Source organism: Ranitomeya imitator, chromosome 1 (genome assembly GCF_032444005.1).
Source record: "Ranitomeya imitator isolate aRanImi1 chromosome 1, aRanImi1.pri, whole genome shotgun sequence".
Taxonomy (NCBI): Eukaryota; Metazoa; Chordata; class Amphibia; order Anura; family Dendrobatidae; genus Ranitomeya; species Ranitomeya imitator.
The window spans coordinates 248,264,279-248,292,216 of NC_091282.1; the positions used below are offsets into that span (position 1 = coordinate 248,264,279).

At 42.1% G+C, this 27,938-nt stretch overlaps 1 protein-coding gene across 2 annotated transcripts in view; it reads right to left on the reverse strand.

Annotated features, from left to right (window-relative positions):
* IFT81 (intraflagellar transport 81) overlaps positions 1 to 27,938 on the reverse strand; it is a 251,786-nt gene that overhangs the window by 71,719 nt on the left and 152,129 nt on the right. For both annotated transcript variants that reach the window (XM_069755306.1, XM_069755309.1), the window contains exon 12: positions 11,544 to 11,693. In XM_069755306.1, coding sequence (XP_069611407.1) covers positions 11,544 to 11,693 — 150 coding nt within the window. The remainder of the gene's footprint in view (positions 1 to 11,543; positions 11,694 to 27,938) is intronic.

Here is a 27,938-nt window from a genome sequence, read left to right on the forward strand (position 1 = left end):
CTTTAAGTCCCCCTTGTTCACATCTGGCAGCTGTCAATTTGCCTCCAACACTTTTCCTTTCACTTTTTCCCCATTATGTAGATAGGGGCAAAATTGGTGAATTGGAACGTGCGGGGTTAAAATTTCGCCTCACAACATAGCCTATGACGCTCTCGGAGTCCAGACTTGTGACTGTGCAAAATTTTGTGGCTGTAGCTGCGACGGTGCAGATGCTAATCCCGGACATACACACACACACACATTCAGCTTTATATATTAGATTTTATATATATATATATATATATATATATATATATATATATATATATATATATATATATATATATGTTCTCCTTATTAATTTTAATATCTTGAGATGTATTTCACAAATAAAGGTGTGTTCCCATCTGAGAGATTTGGAGCTGTAGTCAAATGTATTAAATCCCCACTGCACATTCCGTTTATTTGCAAAATGTGAAATTTTCTGCTGTTTGCAATAAACCAAGATTTTTTTTTACAGAACTAATATAACCAGTGTTTTTTTTCAAAATTCAACACAAAATGCCACTTTAAAAGAACCATCCATCTGACTAAAATGCCCCATTAGAGCCACAGTTGTAAACCAGGTGTTGTCTCAAGCACGTCTAATGTAAATAATCGAGGATTTCATAAGTGACATCACGTGTTCTTTGGATGAAAAAAGGATATTTGTGAATATATTCCGCACTGCTAAATGAATAAAGACCTCAGTCCAGAGATGGATGGATGAAAGATATTCGTGAATTATTCTATGCGTTTCGAAGTTTCAAACACTTCTTCTTCAGGAAGCAACCACAGGTACATGGGGTTTTGGAGAAGGCAGCTGCATCAAGAAAACCCAAGAATATTACAGAACTGGAGACCGCTGCCCATGAGGAATGGGCTAATATTCCTCAGAAACGCTACCAGAAGCTGGGGTCTGGCAATGTATCATATATGCAGCAGGTCATAGCTCTACTAGGTACTAAAGATGATTTTCAGAAAGGGGTTGAGTTGTTCTGAGACTGTATTGGTCATTAAAAATTGTATTTTGTTTTGGATACGGAGAAACCACTCATTATATTAGTTGTGTTCAGCTAATTATATTGTTCTACTTTGGTTACTTGCAGTCAGCAAAAAGTTTGGCAATTTTGCTAATAAACCTAAACTGCAATGGGTATAACTGAAGCAAACAAATCTCCAGCGTCAAAAGCAAAAGGAGCGTAGATATGTTAAAAATTAACTTTTAATAGCCCAAATATAAAAACATGCGTAACTGGACACCACAGACCATGATTAAGGCTCTCCGCTGAAAGGCGTCAGTTTATACTGATATATCTCTACTTGTGGTGTCTAGTTACCCATGTTTTTATATTTGGACTATTAAAAGTTATTTTTTAACTTATCTATGCTCCTCATGCTTTTGACGCTGGAGATTTGTTTGCTTCTATTATACTAGTCTATCCTAGTTCCTGACTTTAACGACTCTGGGCGTCTATCTTCCACGGAGTATTTGGGAGTGCTGATTTTTTCTTATTAGATTTTTAAATTGCAATGGGGGTTCAATAATTTTGATTGCAACAGAATTATGGGCAGGCAAAGAAATCATGGGCCCCTCATAGCAAAAATCCTAACTGGTCCCCCTTTCTCTCTCACTCAAAGAAAAAATACATTCTGCAGAGTAGTGTCATGATTCCAATGGCAGGGAATCACAAAAGGACAAGCACCAACGAGCTCTAGGGTGATGGAACCTGAGCTGACCGCGACCCTAAACCTGAACACACAAATAACAATAGCCGGGGAACGTGCCTACGTTGATCCTAGACGTCTCGCACCAGCCGAAGATCTAACTTCCCCTATTAGAAGAAACACAGACCTCTCTTGCCTCCAGAGAAATACCCCACAGAAATAGCAGCCCCCCACATATAATGACGGTGAAATGAGAGGAAGGCACATACACAGTATGAAATCAGATTCAGCAAAATGAGGCCCGCTAAAACTAGATAGCAGAGGATACAAAAGTAAACTGCGCGGTCAGCAAAAAACCCTTCAAAAAACCATCCTGTAATTACTTGAACTCATGTTCCAACTCATGGAACATGAGGAGCAATTACAGCCCGCTAGAGCAACCAGCAGCAAAGAAACAAGCAAGCTGGACAAGACAAAAATAAATCAAAACGTGGAACAAGAAAAACAAAAACTTAGCTTGTCCTGAAGATTACTGAAGCCAGAAGCTGAGGTAACAAAACACTCTGATAACCTTGATAGCCGGCGGGGAAATGACAAATAAGCCCGGTTAAATAGGAAACTCCCAAATCCTAATAGAACAGGTGGACACCAGAGACAGCAGAACACAAATCACCCAGTACCATCAGTAACCACCAGAGGGAGCCCAAAAACAGAACTCACAACAGTACCCCCCCCTTGAGGAGGGGTCACCGAACCCTCACGAGAACCACCAGGGCGACCAGGATGAGCCCTATGAAAAGCGCGGACCAAATCATCAGCATGAACATCAGAGGCAACCACCCAAGAATTATCCTCCTGACCATAACCCTTCCACTTGACCAAATATTGGAGTTTCCGTCTGGAAACACGAGAATCCAAGATCTTCTCCACAACATACTCCAATTCTCCCTCCACCAGCACCGGAGCAGGAGGCTCAGGCGAAGGAACAACAGGTACCTCATACCTCCGCAACAACGACCGATGGAACACATTATGAATAGCAAACGATGTCGGGAGATCCAAACGAAACGACACAGGGTTAAGAATTTCCAAGATCCTATAAGGACCGATGAACCGAGGCTTGAACTTAGGAGAAGAGACCTTCATAGGAACAAAACGAGAAGACAACCACACCAAGTCCCCAACACGAAGTCGAGGACCCACGCGGCGACGGCGATTAGCAAACTGCTGAGCCTTCTCCTGGGACAACTTCAAATTGTCCACCACATGACTCCAAATCTGATGCAACCTATCCACCACCATGTCCACTCCAGGACAATCAGAAGGCTCCACCTGACCAGAGGAAAAACGAGGATGAAACCCCGAATTACAAAAGAAAGGAGAAACCAAGGTAGCAGAACTAGCCCGATTATTAAGGGCAAACTCGGCCAGCGGCAAAAAGGTAACCCAGTCATCCTGATCAGCAGAAACAAAACACCTCAAATAAGTTTCCAAGGTCTGATTAGTTCGCTCCGTCTGGCCATTCGTCTGAGGGTGGAATGCAGACGAAAAGGACAAATCAATGCCCATCTTAGCACAGAACGTCCGCCAAAATCTAGACACAAACTGGGATCCCCTGTCAGAAACGATGTTCTCCGGAATCCCATGCAAACGAACCACGTTCTGGAAAAACAGAGGGACCAACTCAGAGGAGGAAGGCAACTTAGGCAAGGGTACAAGATGAACCATTTTAGAAAAGCGGTCACACACAACCCAGATGACGGACATTTTTTGAGAGACAGGGAGATCCGAAATAAAGTCCATGGAAATGTGCGTCCAAGGCCTCTTCGGGATAGGCAAAGGTGACAACAATCCACTGGCTCGAGAACAGCAAGGCTTAGCCTGAGCACAAACCTCACAAGACTGCACGAAAGAACGCACATCCCTAGACAAGGAAGGCCACCAAAAAGACCTGGCCACCAAGTCTCTAGTACCAAATATTCCAGGATGACCTGCCAACGCAGAAGAATGGACCTCAGAGATGACTCTACTGGTCCAGCTATCCGGAACAAACAGTCTCTCAGGCGGACAACGATCAGGTTTACCCGCCTGAAACTCCTGCAAAGCACGTCGCAAGTCTGGGAATACGGCCGACAAAATCACCCCATCCCTAAGGATACCAGTGGGCTCAGAATTTCCAGGGGAGTCAGGCACAAAACTCCTAGAAAGAGCATCCGCCTTCACATTCTTTGAACCTGGCAGGTATGAAACCACAAAATTGAAACGAGAGAAAAACAGTGACCAACGAGCCTGTCTAGGATTCAGACGCCTGGCAGACTCAAGGTAAATCAGATTTTTGTGATCAGTCAAGACCACCACACGATGTCTAGCACCCTCCAGCCAATGACGCCACTCCTCAAATGCCCACTTCATGGCCAAAAGTTCCCGATTACCCACATCATAATTCCGCTCAGCGGGCGAAAATTTTCTAGAAAAGAACGCACATGGCTTCATCACCGAGCAATCGGAGCTTCTCTGTGACAAAACCGCCCCCGCTCCAATCTCGGAAGCATCAACCTCAACTTGGAAAGGAAGCGAAACATCAGGCTGACGCAACACAGGAGCAGAAGAAAACTGGCGTTTAAGTTCCTGAAAGGCCTCCACAGCCGCAGGAGACCAATCAGCAACATCAGTACCCTTCTTAGTCAAATCCGTCAAAGGCTTAACAACACTAGAAAAATTAGTTATAAAACGACGATAGAAATTAGCAAAGCCCAAGAACTTCTGCAAACTCTTAAGAGATGCAGGCTGCGTCCAGTCACAAATAGCCCCAACCTTGACGGGATCCATCTCAATAGTAGAAGGGGAAATAATATACCCCAAGAAAGAAATCTTCTGGACTCCAAAGAGACACTTTGAGCCCTTTACAAACAAGGAATTAGCCCGCAGGACCTGAAACACCTTCCTGACCTGCTGAACATGAGACTCCCAGTCATCAGAAAAAACCAAAATATCATCCAAATACACAATCATAAATTTATCCAGATATTCACGGAAAATATCGTGCATAAAGGACTGGAAGACTGAAGGAGCATTAGAAAGTCCGAAAGGCATTACCAAATACTCAAAATGGCCCTCAGGCGTATTAAATGCGGTTTTCCACTCATCACCTTGCTTTATTCGTATAAGATTATACGCACCCCGGAGATCAATCTTAGTGAACCATTTAGCCCCCTTAATGCGAGCAAACAAATCAGTCAACAAAGGCAAAGGATACTGATATTTTACGGTAATCTTATTCAAAAGACGATAATCTATACAAGGTCTCAAGGACCCATCTTTCTTGGCCACGAAAAAAAAACCTGCTCCCAAAGGGGACGAAGATGGACGGATATGTCCCTTTTCCAAGGACTCCTTAACATAATCCCGCATAGCAGTATGCTCTGGCACTGACAGATTGAACAAACGACCTTTAGGAAATTTACTACCAGGAATTAAATCTATAGCACAATCGCAATCCCTGTGAGGAGGAAGCGAACTGAGCTTAGGCTCCTCAAAAACATCCCGATAATCCGACAAAAATACAGGAACCTCAGAAGGAGTAGATGAAGCGATAGAAATCGGAGGTGCATCATCATGAACCCCCTGACATCCCCAGCTTAACACAGACATTGTTTTCCAGTCAAGGACTGGATTATGAGTTTGTAACCATGGCAGACCAAGTACTAGAACATCATGTAAATTATACAACACCAGGAAGCGAATCACCTCCTGATGAACGGGAGTCATACGCATGGTCACTTGTGTCCAGTACTGAGGTTTATTCATAGCTAAAGGTGTAGAGTCAATTCCCTTCAAAGGAATAGGGACTTCCAGAGCCTCAAGACTAAACCCACATCGCTTGGCAAATGACCAATCCATAAGACTCAGGGCAGCGCCTGAATCTACATAGGCATCGACGGAAATGGATGATAATGAGCAAATCAGAGTCACAGACAGAATGAACTTAGACTGTAACGTACTAATGGCAACAGACTTATCAACCTTTTTTGTGCGTTTAGAGCATGCTGATATAACATGAGCTGAATCACCACAATAAAAGCACAACCCATTTTTCCGCCTATAGTTTTGCCGTTCACTTCTAGACTGAACTCTATCACATTGCATTGTCTCAAGTGCCTGTTCAGAAGACACCGCCAAATGGTGCACAGGTTTGCGCTCCCGTAAACGCCGATCAATCTGAATAGCCATAGTCATAGACTCATTCAGACCCGTAGGCGCAGGGAACCCCACCATAACATCTTTAATGGCCTCAGAAAGGCCATCTCTGAACTTTGCAGCCAGGGCGCACTCATTCCACTGAGTAAGCACTGACCATTTCCGAAATTTTTGACAATATATTTCTGCTTCATCTTGCCCCTGAGAGAGAGCTAATAAAGCTTTTTCAGCCTGAATCTCTTGGTTAGGTTCCTCATAGAGCAAACCCAATGCCAGAAAAAACGCATCCACATTAAGCAACGCAGGATCCCCTGGTGCCAATGCAAATGCCCAATTTTGAGGGTCACCCCGCAGGAAAGATATAATAATCTTAACCTGCTGAGCAGGGTCTCCAGAAGAGCGAGATTTCAAAGAAAGGAACAGCTTGCAATTGTTCCTAAAATTCAGAAAACTAGATCTATCTCCAGCAAAGAACTCTGGAATAGGAATTCTAGGTTCAGACATAGGAGCATGTACAACAAAATCTTGTATATTTTGAACCTTAGCAGCAAGATTATTCAAGCTGGAAGCTAAACTCTGGACGTCCATGATAAACAGCTAAGGTCAGAGCCATTCAAGGATTAAGAGGAGGAAAAAAAAAAAATCAGCCAGGCTGCAATTAGGGCTAGCCTCAGAGGAGAAAAAAAAAAAACTTCCTCAGACTACTTTTCCTCCTACTTCAGCCCAAACATTTTGTGGCCGGCTATACTGTCATGATTCCAATGGCAGGGAATCACAAAAGGACAAGCACCAACGAGCTCTAGGGTGATGGAACCTGAGCTGACCGCGACCCTAAACCTGAACACACAAATAACAATAGCCGGGGAACGTGCCTACGTTGATCCTAGACGTCTCGCACCAGCCGAAGATCTAACTTCCCCTATTAGAAGAAACACAGACCTCTCTTGCCTCCAGAGAAATACCCCACAGAAATAGCAGCCCCCCACATATAATGACGGTGAAATGAGAGGAAGGCACATACACAGTATGAAATCAGATTCAGCAAAATGAGGCCCGCTAAAACTAGATAGCAGAGGATACAAAAGTAAACTGCGCGGTCAGCAAAAAACCCTTCAAAAAAACCATCCTGTAATTACTTGAACTCATGTTCCAACTCATGGAACATGAGGAGCAATTACAGCCCGCTAGAGCAACCAGCAGCAACCAGCAGCAAAGAAACAAGCAAGCTGGACAAGACAAAAATAAATCAAAACGTGGAACAAGAAAAACAAAAACTTAGCTTGTCCTGAAGATTACTGAAGCCAGAAGCTGAGGTAACAAAACACTCTGATAACCTTGATAGCCGGCGGGGAAATGACAAGAAAGCCCGGTTAAATAGGAAACTCCCAAATCCTAATAGAACAGGTGGACACCAGAGACAGCAGAACACAAATCACCCAGTACCATCAGTAACCACCAGAGGGAGCCCAAAAACAGAACTCACAACAGAGTAGGTGCAGTCACAGCAGGGAATAACTCCCAACATTTAAGGACAAGGAAAGAGACGTAGTGCAACGTGAAACACTAATTGTACCGCTGCTGATGCTCCTTATGGTTCTCACTCACCACAATTCCCTTTTCATGACCCCAATCTACTATATAATTGTCTAAGGGTCACTTCCGTCTGTCTGTCTGTCACAGATACTCATTGGTCGCGGCCTCTGTCTGTCATGGAAATCCAAGTCGCTGATTGGTCGCGGCAAAACAGCCACGACCAATCGTGAATAGTAAAAATATCTAATGATAAAAATAATTTTAAAAAAATAGTTACATACTCACCCTCCGTTGGCCCCCGGATCGAAGCGGCCGGTTACCGATGCTCCTCGCGACGCCCTGGTGACCGCTCCATGCATTGCGGTCTCGCGAGATGATGACGTGCGGTCTCGTGAGACTGCTACATCATCATCTCGCGAGACCGCAATGCACTCTTCAGACCGGAGTGAGCGAGGACCATCGGTAATCGGCCGCTTCGATCCGGAGGCTCCGGAAGGTGAGTATGTAACTATTTTTTATTTTAATTCTTCTTTTTTTTTACAGGGATATGGTGCATACTACGTGACTGGCCAATATACTACATGACTGGGCAGTATACTACGTGTCTGTGCTGTATACTACATAACTGGGCAATATAATATGCGGCTGGGCAATATATTATGTGGCTGGGCAATATGCTACGTGGCTGGGCAATATACGTGGGCTGTGCAATATACTACGTGGTTGGGCAATATACTACGTGGCTCTGTGCTGTATACTACGTCACTGGGCAATATACAACGTGGCTGGGCAATATACAACGTGGCTGGGCAACATACTACGTGGCTGGGCAACATACTACGTGGCTGGGCAATATACTATGTGGTTAGGCAATATACTACGTGGCTGGGCAATATACTACGTGTTTAGCCAATATACTACGTGGCTCTGTGCTGTATACTACGTCACTTGGCAATATACTATGTGGCTGGGCAATATACTATGTGACTGGGCAATATACTACGTGGTTAGGCAATATACTACGTGGCTGGGCAATATACTACGTGTTTAGCCAATATACTACGTGGCTCTGTGCTGTATACTACGTCACTGGGCAATATACTATGTGGCTGGGCAATATACTACGTGTCTGTGCTGTATACTACGTAACTGGGCAATATAATATGCGGCTGGGCAATATATTATGTGGCTGGGCAATATGCTACGTGGCTGGGCAATATACTACGTGGCTGGGCAATATACTACGTGGTTGGGCAATATACTACGTGGCTCTGTGCTGCATACTACGTCACTGGGCAATATACAACGTGGCTGGGCAATATACAACGTGGCTGGGCAACATACTACGTGGCTGGGCAATATACTATGTGGTTAGGCAATATACTACGTGGCTGGGCAATATACTACGTGTTTAGCCAATATACTACGTGGCTCTGTGCTGTATACTACGTCACTGGGCAATATACTATGTGGCTGGGCAATATACTATGTGGCTGGGCAATATACTACGTGGTTAGGCAATATACTACGTGGCTGGGCAATATACTACGTGTTTAGCCAATATACTACGTGGCTCTGTGCTGTATACTACGTCACTGGGCAATATACTATGTGGCTGGGCAATATACTACGTGGCTGGGCAATATACTACGTGGCTGGGCAATATACTACGTGGTTAGGCAATATACTACGTGGACATGCATATTGTAGAATACCCGATGCGTTAGAATCGGGCCACCATCTAGTAGCATATAATGCTCCCACAAATGCCACCCAACACACACTATGATACCCCTACAGTGAATTCTCCCATACACATTGCCCCCCCACAGTACCCCCTACATGCATGCCACCAAAACTGTATAATGCCCCCCTCCACAAAATAATACCTCCCACACAGCACCATGGCCCTCACAGTATGATGGCCACAACCGTCACCTACACAAAGTATCAAGGCATCATATAGTATCTGTTATGCATGCAGGTGGCGCACGTGGATCGTGGACCCACTGTGCTACAGGGAAGGGCATACCTAGGAGGGGAGTAGCTTAGTGGCTACCAGGTGTTCACTGGAGCTCCTGATGGTGGAGTAAGGCTTGGCTGCGGGTAGCCACCAGGTACTACTTCTAGGCAGTCCCTGGTACCTTCCTATTGGGTGGGAGCAATCTTGCAGGTGTACACTTACACTAAACGTCTGAGGGCATTTTACTATATATGCACTGCCACACACAGGACCATGGTCCTCACAGTCCCCCACACCGTACTACAGCCATACACACAGTTTGATACCCCAACAATTTCCCCTAAAAGTACTGTCAACATAAAAAAGCCCTATTTTATTAATCCAATGCTCCTCTCTGTGAGGACTGAGACTCTGCGCAACAGTCATGATCTAGTGACTTCATCTCGCCTGTTGTGTTGAGTCTTCGACACACAGTCTGAATGGTGAAACAGGAAGCGGACAGCTCTGTGTTAAACCATTTTATTTAACTCTATCTGCGTCCTATGGATGCAATCACAACTGAAACTGAAATACCAGGTGGGAGGACGGGGCATCTCCCCCCGACTCGTGCGCCGCATAGTGGTGCATAGTCACTTCTATTAATGGCACGCCACTGAACTGTATGACAAATGGATAGGATAGGCTCACAGAGAATTGATTAAAGAGAGCAGTGCATGTATGTTCTCCTCTTTATTCCCAACAGTGCAGTCATGGGCTCCAATGGTGAAATCCACATCTATCCTGTTCATGCATCATAAATATTCTCAATGGCATATCCTTTTTAATTATACAAAAAAACGAAGATACAAAAATGTGACAGGAAAAAATGTTACCATAAAAATGCAATGCAGACCTAACTGAAAATAAGTAATAAAAGAGTGAAAAGACCTTAAAGAAGTTGTTCACTGCTCGGACAACCCCTTCTCATACCCTACCCGTGGCTCCAATAAAATAATAAAGCTTTTACTCACCTCCCATGCCAGGGCCGTTCAAGTGGTGTCGGCACTCGCGTTCCCGGGGCTGTCGTGCGGTTTTTCATGACACGTGAGCCTGGTGGCCAATCAGCGCTGGCGTCACAGTCTCCGCCTTCGGACAAATCGATCATCAAGAGGAAGTCAGGGCTGCCGCTACTCTCCCTTCCTCTTGATGTTTGATTTGTCCAAAGGCAGAGGCAATGATGCCAGCGCTGACTGGGCGCCAGACTCATGTTTCATAACAACCGCACGAGAATACCGAGGAGAGCGAGCAATGACACCGCTGGAACGGCGCCGGCACAGGAAGAGAGTATAAGCTTTTTTTATCAGCACCAAATATTTAAATCAAGAAGATGCGGATTTAGTGCGGATCCGCAGCGTTTTTTTTCCACGCAGAAACACTGCAGATCCGCAAAGTGATTTACAGTACAATGTAAATCAATAGAAAAAAAAAAAGCTGTGCTAATGGTGCGGAAAATTCTGCATGAAAACCGCTGCGGATCAAAAGAGGTAGCATGTCATTTCTTTTGTACGGATCTGCAGTGTTTCTGAACCATTCCATTATAGAAATCCGCAGTGGTAAAAACGCATGAAATCCGCCAGAAAATCCGCATAAAAACGCGTCAAATCCGCACCTGCGTGTTCTGCCAGGAGATGCGGATTTTGTGCAGAAAATTCTGCACCCCAATCTGCAACGTGTGAACATAGCCTAAGGATATGTGCACATCTGTGTTTTTCATTTCCGTGGTTCTTCTCTGTCATATGAACAACAAAATGATGGCTGTGCTGGATCAGTCACAAGATGGACACCAACATTGTCTGATAAACCACAATGACTATGATGTGGTCCATAAGGTTTTCATCAGTGTCCGTTATTAAAACAGCGCAGCATGTAGTGCCATTTTGTCCAGCATGTTTTACAAATATTTTAACTGAAGCTCTAATATAGAAGTGAACACCGCCAAATTTTGTTCTATAATATAAAGCAGTTTTTTTTAGAAATACAAGACAAACATACTTTTTTTTATCTAGCGTTAGCCATGCTTTATACTATCACAATCATATTAACTTACTACAAAGGCTGTAAATTAGGTTTAAAGAAAGCCAAGTCTCTGAAGTAATGCATGTACTGTAGGGAATCTCCAGCTTACCAGTTGCTGCTGCATACTGTCATGACGTTGTTTTAGGATCTGCTCTGTCCTTTGTAGGACACCATATTCTGCAGTAAGTTCTGCTAATTCTTGCCTCTTTTTCTTGAAGACCAAACTTTTCCCACGAAGTTTGCTGACATAACGTTTAAACTACAAAAGAAACAAATATCTGAAGTTACAGAGGGTCTGTCCCCTTCCTGTTATTTTTGTGCACATTGCCTTTGTAAAACAAGAAACTCTTTAATTTACAGTATTACAACACAACAAACCATAAACATTGAAATAAATGTATAGTCACAGACCAACAAAATCATTAAAAATCCCCACGAGGCTTTAAAAAGAGATTTCAGCTCGTTTACGGTATTTCTCTCTCTGCATTGACTAGCAGAGTATCAAAGAAGAGGCTGGCTAATTACTGTTTTACCAAAGTGGCCAGTTTTACCAAGTTCTAGATCGTGGCCCTAACTGCATTATCGTGAAGACAAGGATATTATTTACTCTTTTCACTGCTGGAAATGTTGGTGCTTCCAGTAGCTTGATCCTTGCTAATTCTGTAGCTTTAGGCTTTGTACACACAACGTCTATTTTAGAGGCGTGCGCTCCCTAAGTCGAAAAGCGAGAAATAGACGCTAAAAAGAATGAACATATCCATTTGTATGTAAAAATGACTTGCTGTGCATATGTCCAGTCTCTGAAGCTGCTTTTCGCCGCTTTACATTTCCAAAAGTGCAAATTGGGAAAAAACAGTGCCCTAACATTCTTCAGGAGGCTTTCATTTGGAAGATGCTCACTAGTTGGTACAGTAAAAGTAAATAAATAAATAGTAAAAAATCTTGCAAAAGAACTGAAAATACACTGTAAATGGCGCATGTGCACAAACCCTTGTGGGATCTTGTTGGTGGTTTTATTATTATTTTTTTTTTCAAGCATAATTTAAGAAAAAAATATAACAAGTATTCAGTAGGGATGAATAAATTGATTTGATGCTAATCGAGTTTGTGTCAAATTTTTAGGAATTTGCTGAGCCCACCGAATATGAACAGTGAGCAAATCAGCGAATCGCATAAAATGGCTAAAGCCGTTTTACACATTTCAGATGATTGTATCTGGCAGAGAAGGCGCACATGATCTTGGCATGAGCCTTTCCAATAATGACTTGCAGCTACTGGTACAGAACAGCCAATCAGGGTGGCCTATCACATTTGGTATTAAAGCAAAAGTTGGGAATACAGCAGCTACTTTGTGGACAATCTGGATGGGGAAAACCATTAAACACTGAATAAACATTATTGATAATGTGTGAAAGAACAGTAGTGAAACACCATTACGATCTGTTTGCCCATAGCCATATACAGTTGTGCTCAAAAGTTTACATACCCTGGCAGAATTTTTGCTTTCTTGGCTTTTTGTCTGAGAATATGAATGATAACACCAAAATGTTTTGCCCACTCATGGTTAGTAGTTGGGTGAAGCCATTTATTGTCAAACTTCTGGGTTTTCTCTTTTTAAATCATAATGACAACCCAAAACATACAAATGACCCTGATCAAAAGTTCACAAACCCCATTTCTTAATACCGTGTATTGCCCCCCTCTAACATCAATGACAGCTTGAAGTCTTTTATGGTCGTTGTGGATGAGGGTCTTTATTTTCTCAGATGGTAAAGCTGCCCACTCGTCTTGGCAAAAAGCCTCCAGTTCCTGTAAATTCCTGGGCTGTCTAGCATGAACTGGGCGCTTGAGATCTCCCCAGAAGGCTCAATGATATTGAGGTCAGGAGACTGAGATGGCCACTCCAGAACCTTCACTTTGCTCTGCTGTAGCCAACGACAGTCGACTTGGCCTTGTGTTTTGGATCGTTGTCATGTTGGAACATCCAAGTACGTCTCATGCGCAGCTTCCGGGCTGATGAGTGCAAATTTGCCTCCAGTATTTGCTGATAACATGCTGCATTCATCCTTCCTTCAACTTTGACTAAGTTTCCTGTGTCTTTGTAGCTCACACATCCCAAAAACATTAGCAAACCACCTCCGTGCTTTACTGTAGGAATGGTGTTCCTTTCATCATATGCCTTGTTGACCTCTCTCCAAATGTAACGTTTATGGTTGTGGCCAAAAAGCTCAAATTTAGTCTCATCACTTCAAATTACCTTGTTCCAGACGTTTTGAAGCTTGTCTCTGTGCTGTTTTGCGTATTGTAGGTGAGATACTTTGTGGAATTTGCACAATAATGGCTTTCTTCTGGCGACTCGACCATGCAGCCCATTTTTCTCCAAGTGCTTCCTTATTGTACATCTTGAAACAGCCACGCCGCTAGTTTTCAGCAAGTCCTGTATTTCAGCTGATGTTATTTGTGGGTTTTTCTTTGTATCCCGAACAATTTTCCTGGCAGTTGTGGACGACTATTTTGTTGGTCTACCGTGGTTTTGTTTTCACAGGGCCCCTGATTTTCCATTTGTTAATCACAGTTTGAAAGGTAGGTCAAGAGCACAATGCCAGCCGCATAAAATGGTCTCATTCACAGGTAACAAACAAGATGAAAAAAAAGAATCCTAAAATGGTGCAAGAAATACAGAGATGTATTATGATCTGATCCATAATCTCAGAATATATTCATTCCAACTTCAAGGGCTGGCACAATTATAACGGATAAATCTTATAAGAGAAAACCTCTTCTCCTGCTGTTGAATTTGAGCAGGACAGAATGTACATTTAGTGTTCGTTCCTTGTTCATAATACGTTGTTATAAATGATATTAGGCAATATAAATAGACAGAAGGACAGTCCCCATTAAAAATAGTCATCTACTGATGAAATGAATAAACAACATTCTGCATGAAGTAACTGTATGTACCATTATGCTCCATGAAAGTGGCATGGTTCCACTCAAAAGTTTTTTCATTTTCTGTAATGGAGTATCATAGGCAAAAATGAATAAATATAGTGAATTTTGTACAGTAGAATTCAGATTATAAAGTAAAGGGACTCTCCTGCGTGACATAAAAATGCAACTGTATCTGGCAATTTTTAGTAAAGTCATATATTATTCTTCAACTTACTTATTTTGCTGCTGATCCTCTGATTACTAGGCCCAATTTTTTTTTACCCCTGCATGGACACAATGCTTGTTAGACGACTCTGCTCTCAGACTAGCTAACACTGTTCACAAGAGAAGCATTCAAGGGTCACGAAAATCAACAATTAGTGGCAAACAAAAATAAGGGCACAGTGTAACTTTACTAAAGGTACCATCACACTAAGCGACGCTGCAGCGATACCGACAACGATCCGGATCGCTGCAGCGTCCCTGTTTGGTCGCTGGAGAGCTGTCACACAGACAGCTCTCCAGCGACCAACTATGCCGGTAACCAGGGTAAACATCGGGTTACTAAGCGCAGGGCCGCGCTTAGTAACCCGATGTTTACCCTGGTTACCAGCGTAAAAAAAAACACTACATACTTACCTTCCACTGTCTGTCCCTCGGCGCTCTGCTTCTCTGCCCTGTGAAAAGCACAGCGGCCAGAAAGCACAGCGGTGACGTCACCGCTCTGCTTTCCGGCCGCTGTGCTTACACAGGGCAGAGAAGCAGAGCGCCGAGGGACAGACAGCGGAAGGTAAGTATGTAGTGTTTTTTTTTTTACCTTTATGCTGGTAACCAGGGTAAACATCGGGTTACTAAGCGCGGCCCTGCGCTTAGTAACTCGATGTTTACCCTGGTTACCAGCGAAGACATCGCAGAATCGGCGTCACACACGTCGCTTCAGCGATGTCAGCAGGAAGTCCAGTGACGAAATAAAGTGCTGGACTTTCTGCAGCGACCAACGACATCACAGCAGGATTCTGATCGCTGCTGTGTGTCAAACTGAACGATATCGCTAGCCAGGACGCTGCAACGTCACGGATCGCTAGCGATATCTTTTAGTGTGACGGTACATTAAGAATTGCCCAGATATTCTAACATATTTATGTCAAACGAAGACATGCTTTACATACCTAAAAATAAAAGAACTTCCTGAACTTGTCAGAACACGTGCACAATGGAATAAAAGTAAAGCATTCAGCTACTACTTTATTGGTAGAATGATTATGAACGCAACAAGGCTGTGGGAATACAAGTCAATACATTTCCCTGTGCAGCGGTTGTCGTGAAGTTTTGATGATTTGTCAATTCTTCCATAGGTTGCAATTGGTCACTGTACTTTTAAAAAATAACATGTTAAACAGGTAATTTGTAAAAATTGTAAAATGTTATATCACAGTCCTGACAAATCACTGCCAAAAGTACCAATACCTAGTTTGGAAACAACAGTATCACTGTGCTTGATTGGCCAGCAAAACTCGCCTGACCTTAACCCCATAGATTGTCTATGGGGTATTGTCAAAAGGAAGATGACACCAGACCCAACAATGCAGACGAGCTGGAGGCTGCTATCAAAGCAACCTGGGCTTCCATAACACCTCAGCAGTGCCAAAGGCTGATTGCTACCATGCCACACCGCATTGATGCAGTAATTAATGCAAAAAGAGCCCCTACCAACTACGTGTTTCCCTTCAGTCTATTTTGTCCCCATTGCTTGTTGTCAAGAGGTGTCTACCTTTTGTTTATAGCGAGCATCTAGTTCAGGGTAGGAAAGCCATTTCAAAATGGCAGAGCATGGTAGGAAGTGAGAAAAGGGAAGTTCTAACATCTATAGTACTGGCAGAATGCTGATAAAGAGGAACCACCCACTAAATAAGAGTGGAGTGCAAGTTGCAGAGGAAGAGAATTGTTCCTGGACATAACAGACTGCTATGTGGACAAAAAGCAGTTCTAACTTACCGTGGGGGATAAGGGCAGCATGACCATGGTTTACACATTTGTGAAAAAGGTCATCTGCTAGAAGTCTTGTTTAAATTCACAGATAGAGCCTCATAGGCTGAGGTGAGCAGTGAAGTCCAGACTACAGAAACTGAAGGCTCAAGTATCATAAGATGTTAGGTGGATTCTGCAACAATAAGGCTAATTTGTCAGTAGAGAAGTTTGGGGTGTAAAGTACTAGAAAGTTCTTAAAGTGTGCGGCCACAGATCATTACATCTTAAAAGAAAGAAGGCAATCTTACGTTTTCTGTTTTATTGAATAGCAAAAGAAAGAGCATTGCGAACTGGTGTGATTTGAAAAGGGCAAATTTTGTTAGCGGCCCATTGGCAGCATTTTTTACATCTGGAAACTACAGCAGGTTCTTTAAGGTAAGATCTATGTACAGTATATTGTAATAATCCCGTCCCGTCAGAAGGACAAATGCATGAATACATTTCCATGGACCTCAAAGGGAAATATACTACTTAATCTGTTGTTTCTTATTTGTAAGAATGGCGATTTGACAACATTTTAGAATGAGAGGCTTCCATAGTGTGCCAGAAACCTCCAACTTAGGGTACATTTACACAAATGTATTTTCAGTCTATGTACTGTCACACCGACAGCACTCGGACCAATGTTACTCAATGTGTTATGAACTGGTGGTTTAGGAGCAACATGGGACGAGCTCTGAAGGAAGTGGTACCTGTACTGACCGCAGTCCCTAAGCTCAACACAATACTAGAAGTAGCCGTGGGATGCTCCTAACTCTCCCTAGACATCTCGTCACAGCCTAAGAGCTAACTACCCCTAAAGATAGAAACAGGAAAACTATCTTGCCTCAGAGAAAATCCCCAAAGGATAGATAGCCCCCCACAAGTAATGACTTTGAGTGGAGAGGGAAAAGACATACACAGAATGAAACCAGGATGTAGCACAGGAGGCCAGTCTAGCTAGATAGATAGGACAGGATGGAATACTGTGCGGTCAGTATAAAAACTACAAAAAATCCACACAGAGTTTACATAAATCCTTTAGTCAGGTGTGGAGGGTAAATCTGCTTCCCAGAGCTTCCAGCTTCACTGAATTAATCTATACTGACAAGCTGGACAAAACATAGAAAGCACAGAACGGATAAGTCCACAACCTGTGGACAGAAAAGAGCAAGCAAGGACTTAACTTTGCTGAACTGGTCAGGATAACAGGGAAATCCAAGAGAGATGTGAATCCAACCAGGAACCATTGACAAGTGGCACTGGCTGAAGGGAAGAGCCAGGCAAAAATAGCTGAGCAGAAAGACAATCAGTGGAAGCAGCTGCAGACTGCTAAATCTAAGGAGCAGCCATACCACTTAAAACCACCGGAGGGAGCCCAAGAGCAGAACTCACAAAAGTGCCACTTACAACCACCGGAGGGAGCCCAAGAGCGGAATTCACAACATCAATGGTACGGATGACACTCGCCTATTCAAGTCTATGAGTACACAAAAAAGAAAATCAGATCCTAGACACATCAAATTGTGTAGCATTTGTTTTTTACAGATACACTGATGAGCAAAAGGGGAACGATGTGAGTCGACCAGTATGCACCAAATTTGGGAATGTGTAGAAGAGATCTGGGATCAGATTTCGGTAGAGATACGATCAAAAACATGCTCCAAAAGGATTCAGGAAGTGTTGATTTACAAAATACTAACAAAGTAATACAAATTTAAGTTTAGATTTTTAGGATCAAAACAGTAACAATGCAGTGACATGAGAAGAATCTGCATAACTAATCATATGCTAAATAGTTGCAAGTCAAATTTATGTATAGATAGCCAAGATGATAGTAGCCTCAGGTGAGATATGGAGTCTGAAAGTCAAAAGTTCCAAACATTGTTACCCTTTTGCTCTTCATTGCAATTTACCACCTATTCGTTCTGCATTTGTATTAATTGCTGATGTATAAAAACGAATGTAATGTGGATGTAAAATAGGTGCAAAAAACAAAGATAATGGTATGCAAATGAAAATAGGTCCATTTTCTGTATGAAATTCGGCTGATTTTTTAATGCGTTCATGTGATCTTAGTCTTACAGAAAGAATTGTGCAGGGCTTTTTACATACATTAGAGCCACCCAATATCATCCAATTTTAAACCTCTTCCAGACAGTTTCAAAATCTAAATGGAAAATGACTTTTTTAATGTTCATCACAATACAGTGATTGCCCTTGTTAAAGCCTGACTGCATGATTATAGTTCAGCTAGGTTTTTCTCCGAAACGCTCTGAGATGTCTGGGGATAATAAGAGACAAATCTAGTCCGGTTCTGTCCCTGGCCAGTTTCTCCTCACCCCACTGCAGTTGACTGACAGGTCTCTAACCAGGTACACACATCAGAGAACCCTGTCAATTTTCTAGAGCGCTGTGGTGAGAAGCCGGACTAGTCAGGTCTCTGCCTATGGTCCCCGGCTGGTTATTCAAATTATATTCTGGCGTCTCAGAAAAATACATACCTGGCTGCAATCGTGCAGCCAGGCTCTGATTCATGATGCCTGTGAACTGGCTAGCAGGTTCCCTTTAACTTGACTCATGATCTGCCTTCATTGTAATCAAATTCCAGCATTATCACAAAAGAAAAACCTGAATATTCTCCTCTGTATTTCATCTGCAATTAGAAGATATTTGGAAATGGCAAAGGGAAGATGTATTTTTTTTTTGTTTCTAATGTTTGCTATATTTACCAGGAGGCAAATCCTTTATTCTTGGAGTCATTGTTTTAAAGGACCATGGTGGTCATTTTATTCCTGGAAACAATTTAAAGTATCTCCAGTCTACTAATAGCCACATTATGGAATGAAAGCCGCAACAAACAGACTGCAACTACGGTACTTTTGTGTCACATGAGCCCCTTTCTGTCATCAACCAATATATATTCCCAATATGAGGATGATATGCTCAACAAGAATTTGAATAAGTGATGATGGAACTTCCAAATGATCAGAAATAGGTCCTTAAATAATAAGGAATACATGTGGTACACCACTTGGACAAGTATTATAAACATTTTTAAATACTTCAAAAGTAAACAAAGTGTAACTCATGTAAAATCATAAAAATAAGAGCACAAAATACAAGGTGACATGCACTTGGTCAGAACAGCCTGCCCTGTCAATCTTTTCTATTTACCATTTAGGAAAAAAGCTTCCATATCGTTTTCTGTTTCATGCACCAACAAGACTAGAATTATTCATGTTCAAAATTAAATTTTCTTTTTAAAAGTCCAATAGCTGGAGGCCCCACCTCTGGGACCGCTACCCGTGTCTAAAATGATGAGTCTCAAACTTCCTGTCACTCCTCAATGCTGAACCACAGAAAAGCGGGCTTTGAATGAAGTAATTGTCAAGCATGTATTTAGCAGTCTATAACAGTAACAAATTTTAGGCAAAAAAACGAATTATAGTGTGAAGTCTGTCAGACGTATACAGCTCAAAAACGCTACTTTACAGCTCAGTACAGATTTGACACTAGCCACTCCATCTTGAAGTTCCCAGAGAAGCCCCAGCTTTCACCTTTTAACCTTCGTCAGGCTGCATAATTTTACAACGTTAACAGGCTGCAGAGGTACAATTGTACCTTCATATATATTTTATTGAAATTTGGCCAATATATTCTGGACCAAAACTGCAGAGGTGTCACGAAATTTCAGCCCTCTACGGCTTTTCGAAAAAAAAAGTTTTTGCAATTTTAAAATGGAATAGTTACAATTGTACCTACTCAGCCGGATGAAGGTTAAAAAAATTACAGGAATCGGTCCCCTTAGGTTGCATCTACAGAGTAGCTGCTGGCAGGAGAAACAAGCCTGTGGCAAGAATGGTCAAACTAGCTGGTAAATAAGAGGAAATAATAAACAAGTCGGAAGACAAAACCTTAGTCAATGGAATAAAGATGCCAGCGGGAATTTAAGCACTATATCTGGTAACTGCCAACAGACTAATGGAGTTTAACCCCTTAACCCTAAGGGTGGTTTGCACGTTAATGACCGGGCCAATTTTTACAATTCTGACCACTGTCCCTTTATGAGGTTATAACTCTGGAACGCTTCAACGGATCCCGGTGATTCTGAGACTTGTGACATATTGTACTTCATGATAGTGGTAAAATTTCTCTGATATTACTTGCTTTATTTAAAAAAAAAAAAACGGAAATGTGGCGAAAATTTAGCAATTTTCCAACTTTGAATTTTCATGCCCTTAAATGACAGAGATATGTTAAACAAAATACTTAATAAGTAACATTTCCCACATGTCTACTTTACATCAGCACAAATTGGACCTCAAAAGTTGTTGTGCAATTTGTTCTGAGTACGCGGATACCCCATATGTGGGAGAAAAGTACTGTTTGGGCACCCGTCGGGGCTCGGAAGGGAAGAAGTGGCGTTTTGGAATGCAGACTTTGATGGAATGGTCTGCGGGCGTCAAGTTGCGCTTGCAGAGCCCCTGATGTGTCTAAACAGTGGAAACAACCCAATTCTAACTCCAACCCTAACCTCAACAGACCCCTAACCCTAATCCCAACCCTAACCACACCCCTAACCCCAACACACCCCTAACCCCAACCCCAACACACCCCTAACCCTAATCACAACCATAACCCTAACCACACCCCTAACCCTGACACACCCCTAACCCAATCGTAAACGTAATCCAAACCCTAACCCCAACTCTAGCCCCAACCATAACCCTAACTTTAGCCCCAACCCTAACCCTAATAGTAAAATGGAAATAAATACATTTTTTATCTTGTTATTTTTTCCCTAACTAAGACGGTGATAATGGGGTGTTTGATTTACTATTTATAGCAAGTTTTTATAGCGGGTTTTTATGTTTGGCAGCTGTCACATACTAAAAGACGCTTTTTATTGCAAAAAATAGTTTTTGCGTCACCACATTTTGAGAGCTATAATTTTTCCATATTTTGGTCCACAGAGTCATGTGAGGTCTTGTTTTTGCAGGACGAGTTGAAGTTTTTATTGGTAACATTTTCAGGAAGATGACATTTTTTGATCACTTTTTATTCTGATTTTTGTTAGGCAGAATGAACAAAAACCAGCTATTCATGAATTTCTTTTTGGGGGGAACGTTTTTACCGTTCCGCGTTTGGTAAGATTGATAAAGCAGTTTTATTCTTCGAGTCAGTACGATTACAGCGATACCTCATTTATATCATTTTTTTATGTTTTGGCGCTTTTATACAATAAAAACGATTTTATCTAAAAAAAAAAAAAATTTTTTGCAGCACTTTATTCTGAGGGATATAACATTTTTTTTTCCGCTGATGACGCTGTATGGCAGTTTGTTTTTTTGCGGGACAAGATGATGTTTTCAGCAGTACCATGTTTATTTATATCCGTCTTTTTGATCGCATGTTATTCCACTTTTTGTTTGGCAGTATGATAATAAAGCATTGCCTTTTTGCCTCGTTTTTTTTTACGCTGTGCACTGAAAGGGTTAACTAGTGGGACAATGTTATAGGTCGGGTTGTTACAGACGTGGCAATACTAAATATGTGTACTTTTCTTGTTTTTTTTAATTTACATAAAGAAATGAAGTTATTGGAACAAAATATATATTTTTTTCTTTATTTAGGATTTAAAAAAAATTTTTTTTACACGTTGTAATTTTTTTTTTACTTAGTTACTTTATCCCAGGGTGGGACATCACTATGTAGTGTCAGATCGCTGATCCGAGACTTTGCACAGCACTGTCAGATCAGTGATCTGACATGCAGTGCTTGGAGGCTTGCCGGCGCCTGCTCTCAGCAGGGGCTCGCAAGCCAGCTCCCTCCATAACCCGGAAGGATCCCCGCGGCCATCTTGGATCCAGGGCCTGCAGGGAGGAGAACCTCAAAACAATGCAATCACATCGCGCTGTTCTGAGGGTCTCAAGGAAGCACGCAGGGAGCCCCCTCCCTGCGCGATGCTTCCCTATGCCACCGGAACGCTGCTATCATGTTTGATCGCAGTGTTTCGGGGGTTAAAGTGCCAGGAGTGGTCCGTGATAATCAGCTGACACCCGGCCATGATCGGCCGCGCTCCCCCATGAGCGCGGCTGATCGCCTATGAGGTACTATCCCGTCCATGGGAATTAAGTCCTAGGTCACATGGACGGGATAGTACGTCCAATCGCAGAAAGGGGTTATGTAGGGTACGGTACTGTTTAATTGGCCACAGCAGGAAGTAATTTATCTCAGTAAATTAGAATAATTAACAAAAAACACCTGCAAAGGCTTCCTAAGCATTTAAAAAAGGTCCCTTAGTCTGTTTCAGTAGGCTCCACAATCATGGGGAAGACTGCTGACTTGACAGATGTTAAGAAAGCAGTCACTGACACACTCCACAAGGAAGGTAAGCCACAAAAGGTCAATGCTATAGAAGTTGGCTGTTCACAGAGTGCTGTATCCAAACATATTAATGGAAAGTTGAGTGGAAGGAAAAAGCGTGGTAGAAAAAGGTGCACAAGCAACCAGAATAACTGCAGCCTTGAAAGGTTTGTTAAGAAAGGGCTATTCAATAATTTGGGGGAGATTCACAAGGAGTGGACTTCTGCTGGAGTCATTGCTTCAAGAGCTCCACACACAGACGTATCCAGGACATGGGCTACAAGTGTCACATTCCTTGTGTCAAGCCACTTGTCACCAATGGACATCACCAGAAGCGTCATACCTGGGCCAAGGAGAAAAAGAATTGGACTGTTGCTCAGTGGTCCAAGGTGTTGTTTTCAGATAAAAGTTTAATTTCAATTCAATTGGAAATCAAGGTCCCAGAGTCTGGAGGAAGAGTGGAGAGGCACACAATCCAAGCTGCTTGAGGTCTAGTGTGAAGTTTCCACAATCAGTGATGGTTTGGGGAGCCATGTCATCAGCTGGTGTAGGTCCACTGTGTTTTAGCAAGACCAAAGTCAGCGCAGCCTTCTACCGTGAAATTTTAGAGCACTTCATGCTTCCCTCTGCCGACAAGCTTTTTGGAGATGGAAATTTCATTCTCCAACAGGACTTGGCACCTGTCCACACTGCCAAAATGACCAATTCCTGGTTTAAAAACAACAGTATCACTGTGCTTGATTGGCCAGAAACCGTGGCTGACCTTAACCCCATAGAGAATCTATGGGGTATTGTCAAGAGGAAGATGAGAGACACCAGACCCAACAATACAGACGAACTGAAGCTGCTATCATAGCAACCTGGACTTCCATAACAGCTCAGCCGTGCCAAAGGCTGATCCCTCCATGCCACGCAGCATTGATGAAGTAATTGATGCAAAAGGAGCCCTGACCAAGTATTTAGTGCATTTACTGAATATTGATTTCAGTAGGCCAACATTTCTGATATTAAAATATTTTTTCAAGCTGGTGTTATAAAGTATTCTAATTTACTGAGATAATGACTTTTTTGATTTTCATTACTTGTAAGCCATAATCATCAACATTAACAGAAATAAACACTTAAAATAAATCATTTTGTTTGTAATGACTCTGTATAATATATGAGTTTCTCTCTTTCCATTGAAGAACTGAAATAAATTAACTTTTTGATGATATTCTAACTTTGTGAGAAGCACCTGTATGTAAAAGAATTGGGAAAACAATTTAACACATTTTAGTTGCCCTTTTTGGTCTGAAAAAAAATGAAAATATTGTAAAACCATAGACACATTTCCTCTCTCCCCTTTACATTTTCTTCCAATATTTGGCAAAAAATAAAAATGTAAAAAAATTAGACCCTACACATCACAAAAAAAGACAAAAAAAATTTAACAAATGATAAAAAACGTTATCGAACTTAGAACCAAATGTAAAATATGTCCAGAACCTGAATTGGTTGAAAACAAGAAAAGTTGTAAAACAGCACAGAAGTATGAGAGTTAAAAGTGAACCACTGATATGACAAACATTGTAATGTGTTGCAGGTTGTATTGCAGCTAAAGCTAAGAAAAACATTTTTAAAGGGAACCTGTCACCCCCCCAGGTGTTTGTAACTAAAAGAGCCACCTTGTGCTGCACTAATGCTGCATTCTGACAAGGTGGCTCTTTTAGTTCGGGTTCCCGGAACTTCTGAAAGAATCTTTTTGAAATTTGTCCCTCATACCGTGAAATCGCCACGGGGGCAGGTCTTTCCCCCCTAATCCAGATGCACCACATTCGTCACTCCGGGCCTCTGCGCGTCGGTCGCCGCCTCCTCTTCATTCATCAGCATCCCTGGCACCTGCGCTGTAAGTTCGAAGGGCAGCGCAACTGTGCATGCCTGAAAAAAAATAACTGCGCAGGCGCTAGGGACGCTAATGAAGGAAGAGGAGGCGGTGCCCGGCGCAGAGGCCATGATTGACGGTAGTGGTGCGTCTGGATTAGGGGGGAAAGACCTGCCCCCGTGGCGAATTCACAGTATGAGGGACAAATTTCAAAAACGATTCTTTCAGCAGTGCCGGGGACCCGAAGTAAAAGAGCCACCTTGCCAGAATGTAGCATTACTGCTGCACAAGGTGGCTATTTTAGTTACAAACGCCTGGGGGGTGACAGGTTCCCTTTAAAAGTGTCTGAAAAAGCAAAACTTTCGAGTGTTTGGTTTTATGTGTGTTGCCTTAAGTGTGTGACATGGGATTCAGTGACTTTGGACTCAGGGAAATATAAAAGGAGTGAATTGTATTAATTCACTGATTGTATTTATTGCTATATATTCTTTTTTTTGTTATCTGAGCAATTCCTATTAGGAAAATGAGCTCCATGATTGACAATGCCATCTAGTTTTCATCTTGTTGCATGCATGCTATCTTTGTGTAGTCATTTGAGGGGGCATACTGCTGTGCATGATGTGTTAACATTTGGAAGCCCAGATACTTGATTTAAATGAGCAACTTGTAACACTATGATCCACTGACAAAATGGAGAGGAGTTTGCTGATCACTAAACAGGAATTTGCTGGGTTACATGTCGGATAGGATAACAGATAGCTGGATGACAGATGGTGGGTTAGAGGCTCGTCCTCATCTGGTACATTCGAACCAGTTTACCAAGTTGGCAGAGGAGAGGATGTCAGTACAATAGTAGAACTACTGAAGAAAGACACATCCTCTGAAAGCCAGGGGAATGCCTGCTCTAGTAGCGAGGGGAACAGGAGTGCAGAATAGTACAGTCAGATACAGGTAGTAGGGGATTCAATTATTGTAATAAATTTAAAAAAAATGGTCAAAAAGACCAGATGGGAGAACAGTTTGTTATCTTAAATGCGCACGAGTTTAATATATTGTAGATCAGTTTGATAGATTATTGAGAGGAGCTGGTGAAGACCCAGCAGTAATGGTGCACACAGGCATCAATAATGACAAAGACAGAGGTAGGTGGGATTTATGCCATAACTTAAGGCAAGGACCACAATGGTAGTATTTTCTGAAATACTACCGGTATCATGTCATGCCAGAGTGGCAACAAGAAATTAGGGAGGTAAATAAATGGCTCAGGAATGGGTACAAGAAGGATGGTCTTGGTTCCTGGACAGCTGGGATGACTTTGTCGCCTACTGCCTTAACCTCAATGAGGGGAATGCAGCTGTACTTTAGATAAGAAAGGGCAGGGCAATTACTGTACAGGAGTACAGATAGAGCAGAGTCACGTGGGCCTAAAGAGCCCAATACACAATAGATAGCTGTTAGCAATCTCTTCCTCCTCCTCCACACACCAGAGCTCGCTCTGCTGTGCACTTTTGTGAACTATACAAGAGTGCCATCTTTTCTGAACTTGTAGAGGGCACAATGTGTAAAATGAATGAATGAATGAATGAAAAAAATCAGGGAACAATACATTTTAAAAATGTGCCTGAATTGTCATTGATAGACACAGCCCCACTATCCGCTCTTAAAAAAAGGTGTCTGATATATAAAAATTATTGTTACAGGTAGGAGAATAAAATTTACAGTGTATTTCAGTGCTCCTTGGAAGAAGTGTCATTGGAAAAATCTCGGGTATAATGGTAGAAAGTAAAGTAAACTTTTTTGGCCAGTGCCAGGCAGCTACTGCCAAGTCAAATAAAATTATGAGATACATTAAAAGAAGCATAGATGCTCAAGTGAAGAGCATAGTTTTGCCTCTATACAAGTCACTAGTCAAGCCACGCAATACTGTGTAGACTTTGGGGCATCATTATATAAGGACATTAACCCAACTAGAGCGGCTGCAGAGAAGAGCGACCAAGAATATTAAGGGAACTGGTGGTCTGCAATATGAAGTCAAGTTGTCAAACTTTGTGTTATTCAAAGAGGAAAAACGAATGTTTAGGGGTGTTCTAAATATAATTGGAAAAATCTCTCTCATATTAACATTGATGCGTGGATTAAATGGATAAAGAAGCTGGTTATTAACTTTTCCATGACCCTTGTCTTGGGCTGAGACCATCCAACTTTTTCAAAGATGTAATTAAAATTGGAATCTGATGAATAGCAGATTCCCCAGCTTGCCAAGTAATGCAGAGGGTGACAGATTTATGGTACTTGTCTGCATGTGTCCCAGAACTGCAAACAGAATGATCTGAGCTTCTTTGTTCCAGTCAAATTATTTTGAATATTGAAGCTTTCATGAACGGCAGAGATATGACAGATATGAAAGTCATATTTTTTTGAATCATGACAAAGTGGCGAATGTAATGCATTGTTTAACGTCACTGGGCAGTGACCAGAACACCTTCAAGCTGAATATCGGAAATATAGATGATGCTATCCTTGCCATGTTTCCTATCTATAGAAAGATAAAATTGTGATAGGAAAAGTGACAGTGATAGTGGTAAAACCCAGTGAGATGTGTATTGTCAGAAGCGACATATTAAGGTTACTGAGAAAAGAAAAGAACTAAGTGAGGGGTTCAAATTGACGAATAGCTAATATAAAGGGCTCCAAAGGTAGATATAAAATATAACTTTTAATGAAACCAACTTTTATAAGATATACAATGTCCAGATAACAAAACCACCACACAACTTAAAAAGTGCACTCTAGATTCACCCTGCGATAAGGGCCTTAGTCTCAACACGTGCCTACCAGCGGAGGTTGGCACCCTAGATATATTTGCCCGAAAAATGGCACCACCGCTCCTCGATTGCTATCCCTTAGGGTATGTTCACACGTTCAGGATTTCCATCCTTTTTTTTTCCTGACTGTTTTTTAAAAAACTGCAGCTCTTGGCAGAAAACGCAGGTCCTTTTTTTGGTCCTTTTTTGGTCCGTTTTTGATGCGTTTTTTTGATGCAGTTTTCTAGCCAGAGTCTGTGTGTTTTCTAGGAATTTTTTTAGGGTTAAAATGGCTGAAAATACCCTAACCCTACCCCTACCCCTAACCCTACCCCTAACCCTAACCCTACCCCTAACCCTACCCCTAACCCTAACCCTACCCCTATTCTAACCTTAGTGAAAAAAAAAAAAAAAAAATTCTTTATTTTTTTTATTGTCCCTACCTATGGGGGTGACAAAGTGGGGGGGGTGTCATTTACTATTTTTTTATTTTGATCACTGAGATAGGTTATATCTCAGTGATCAAAAT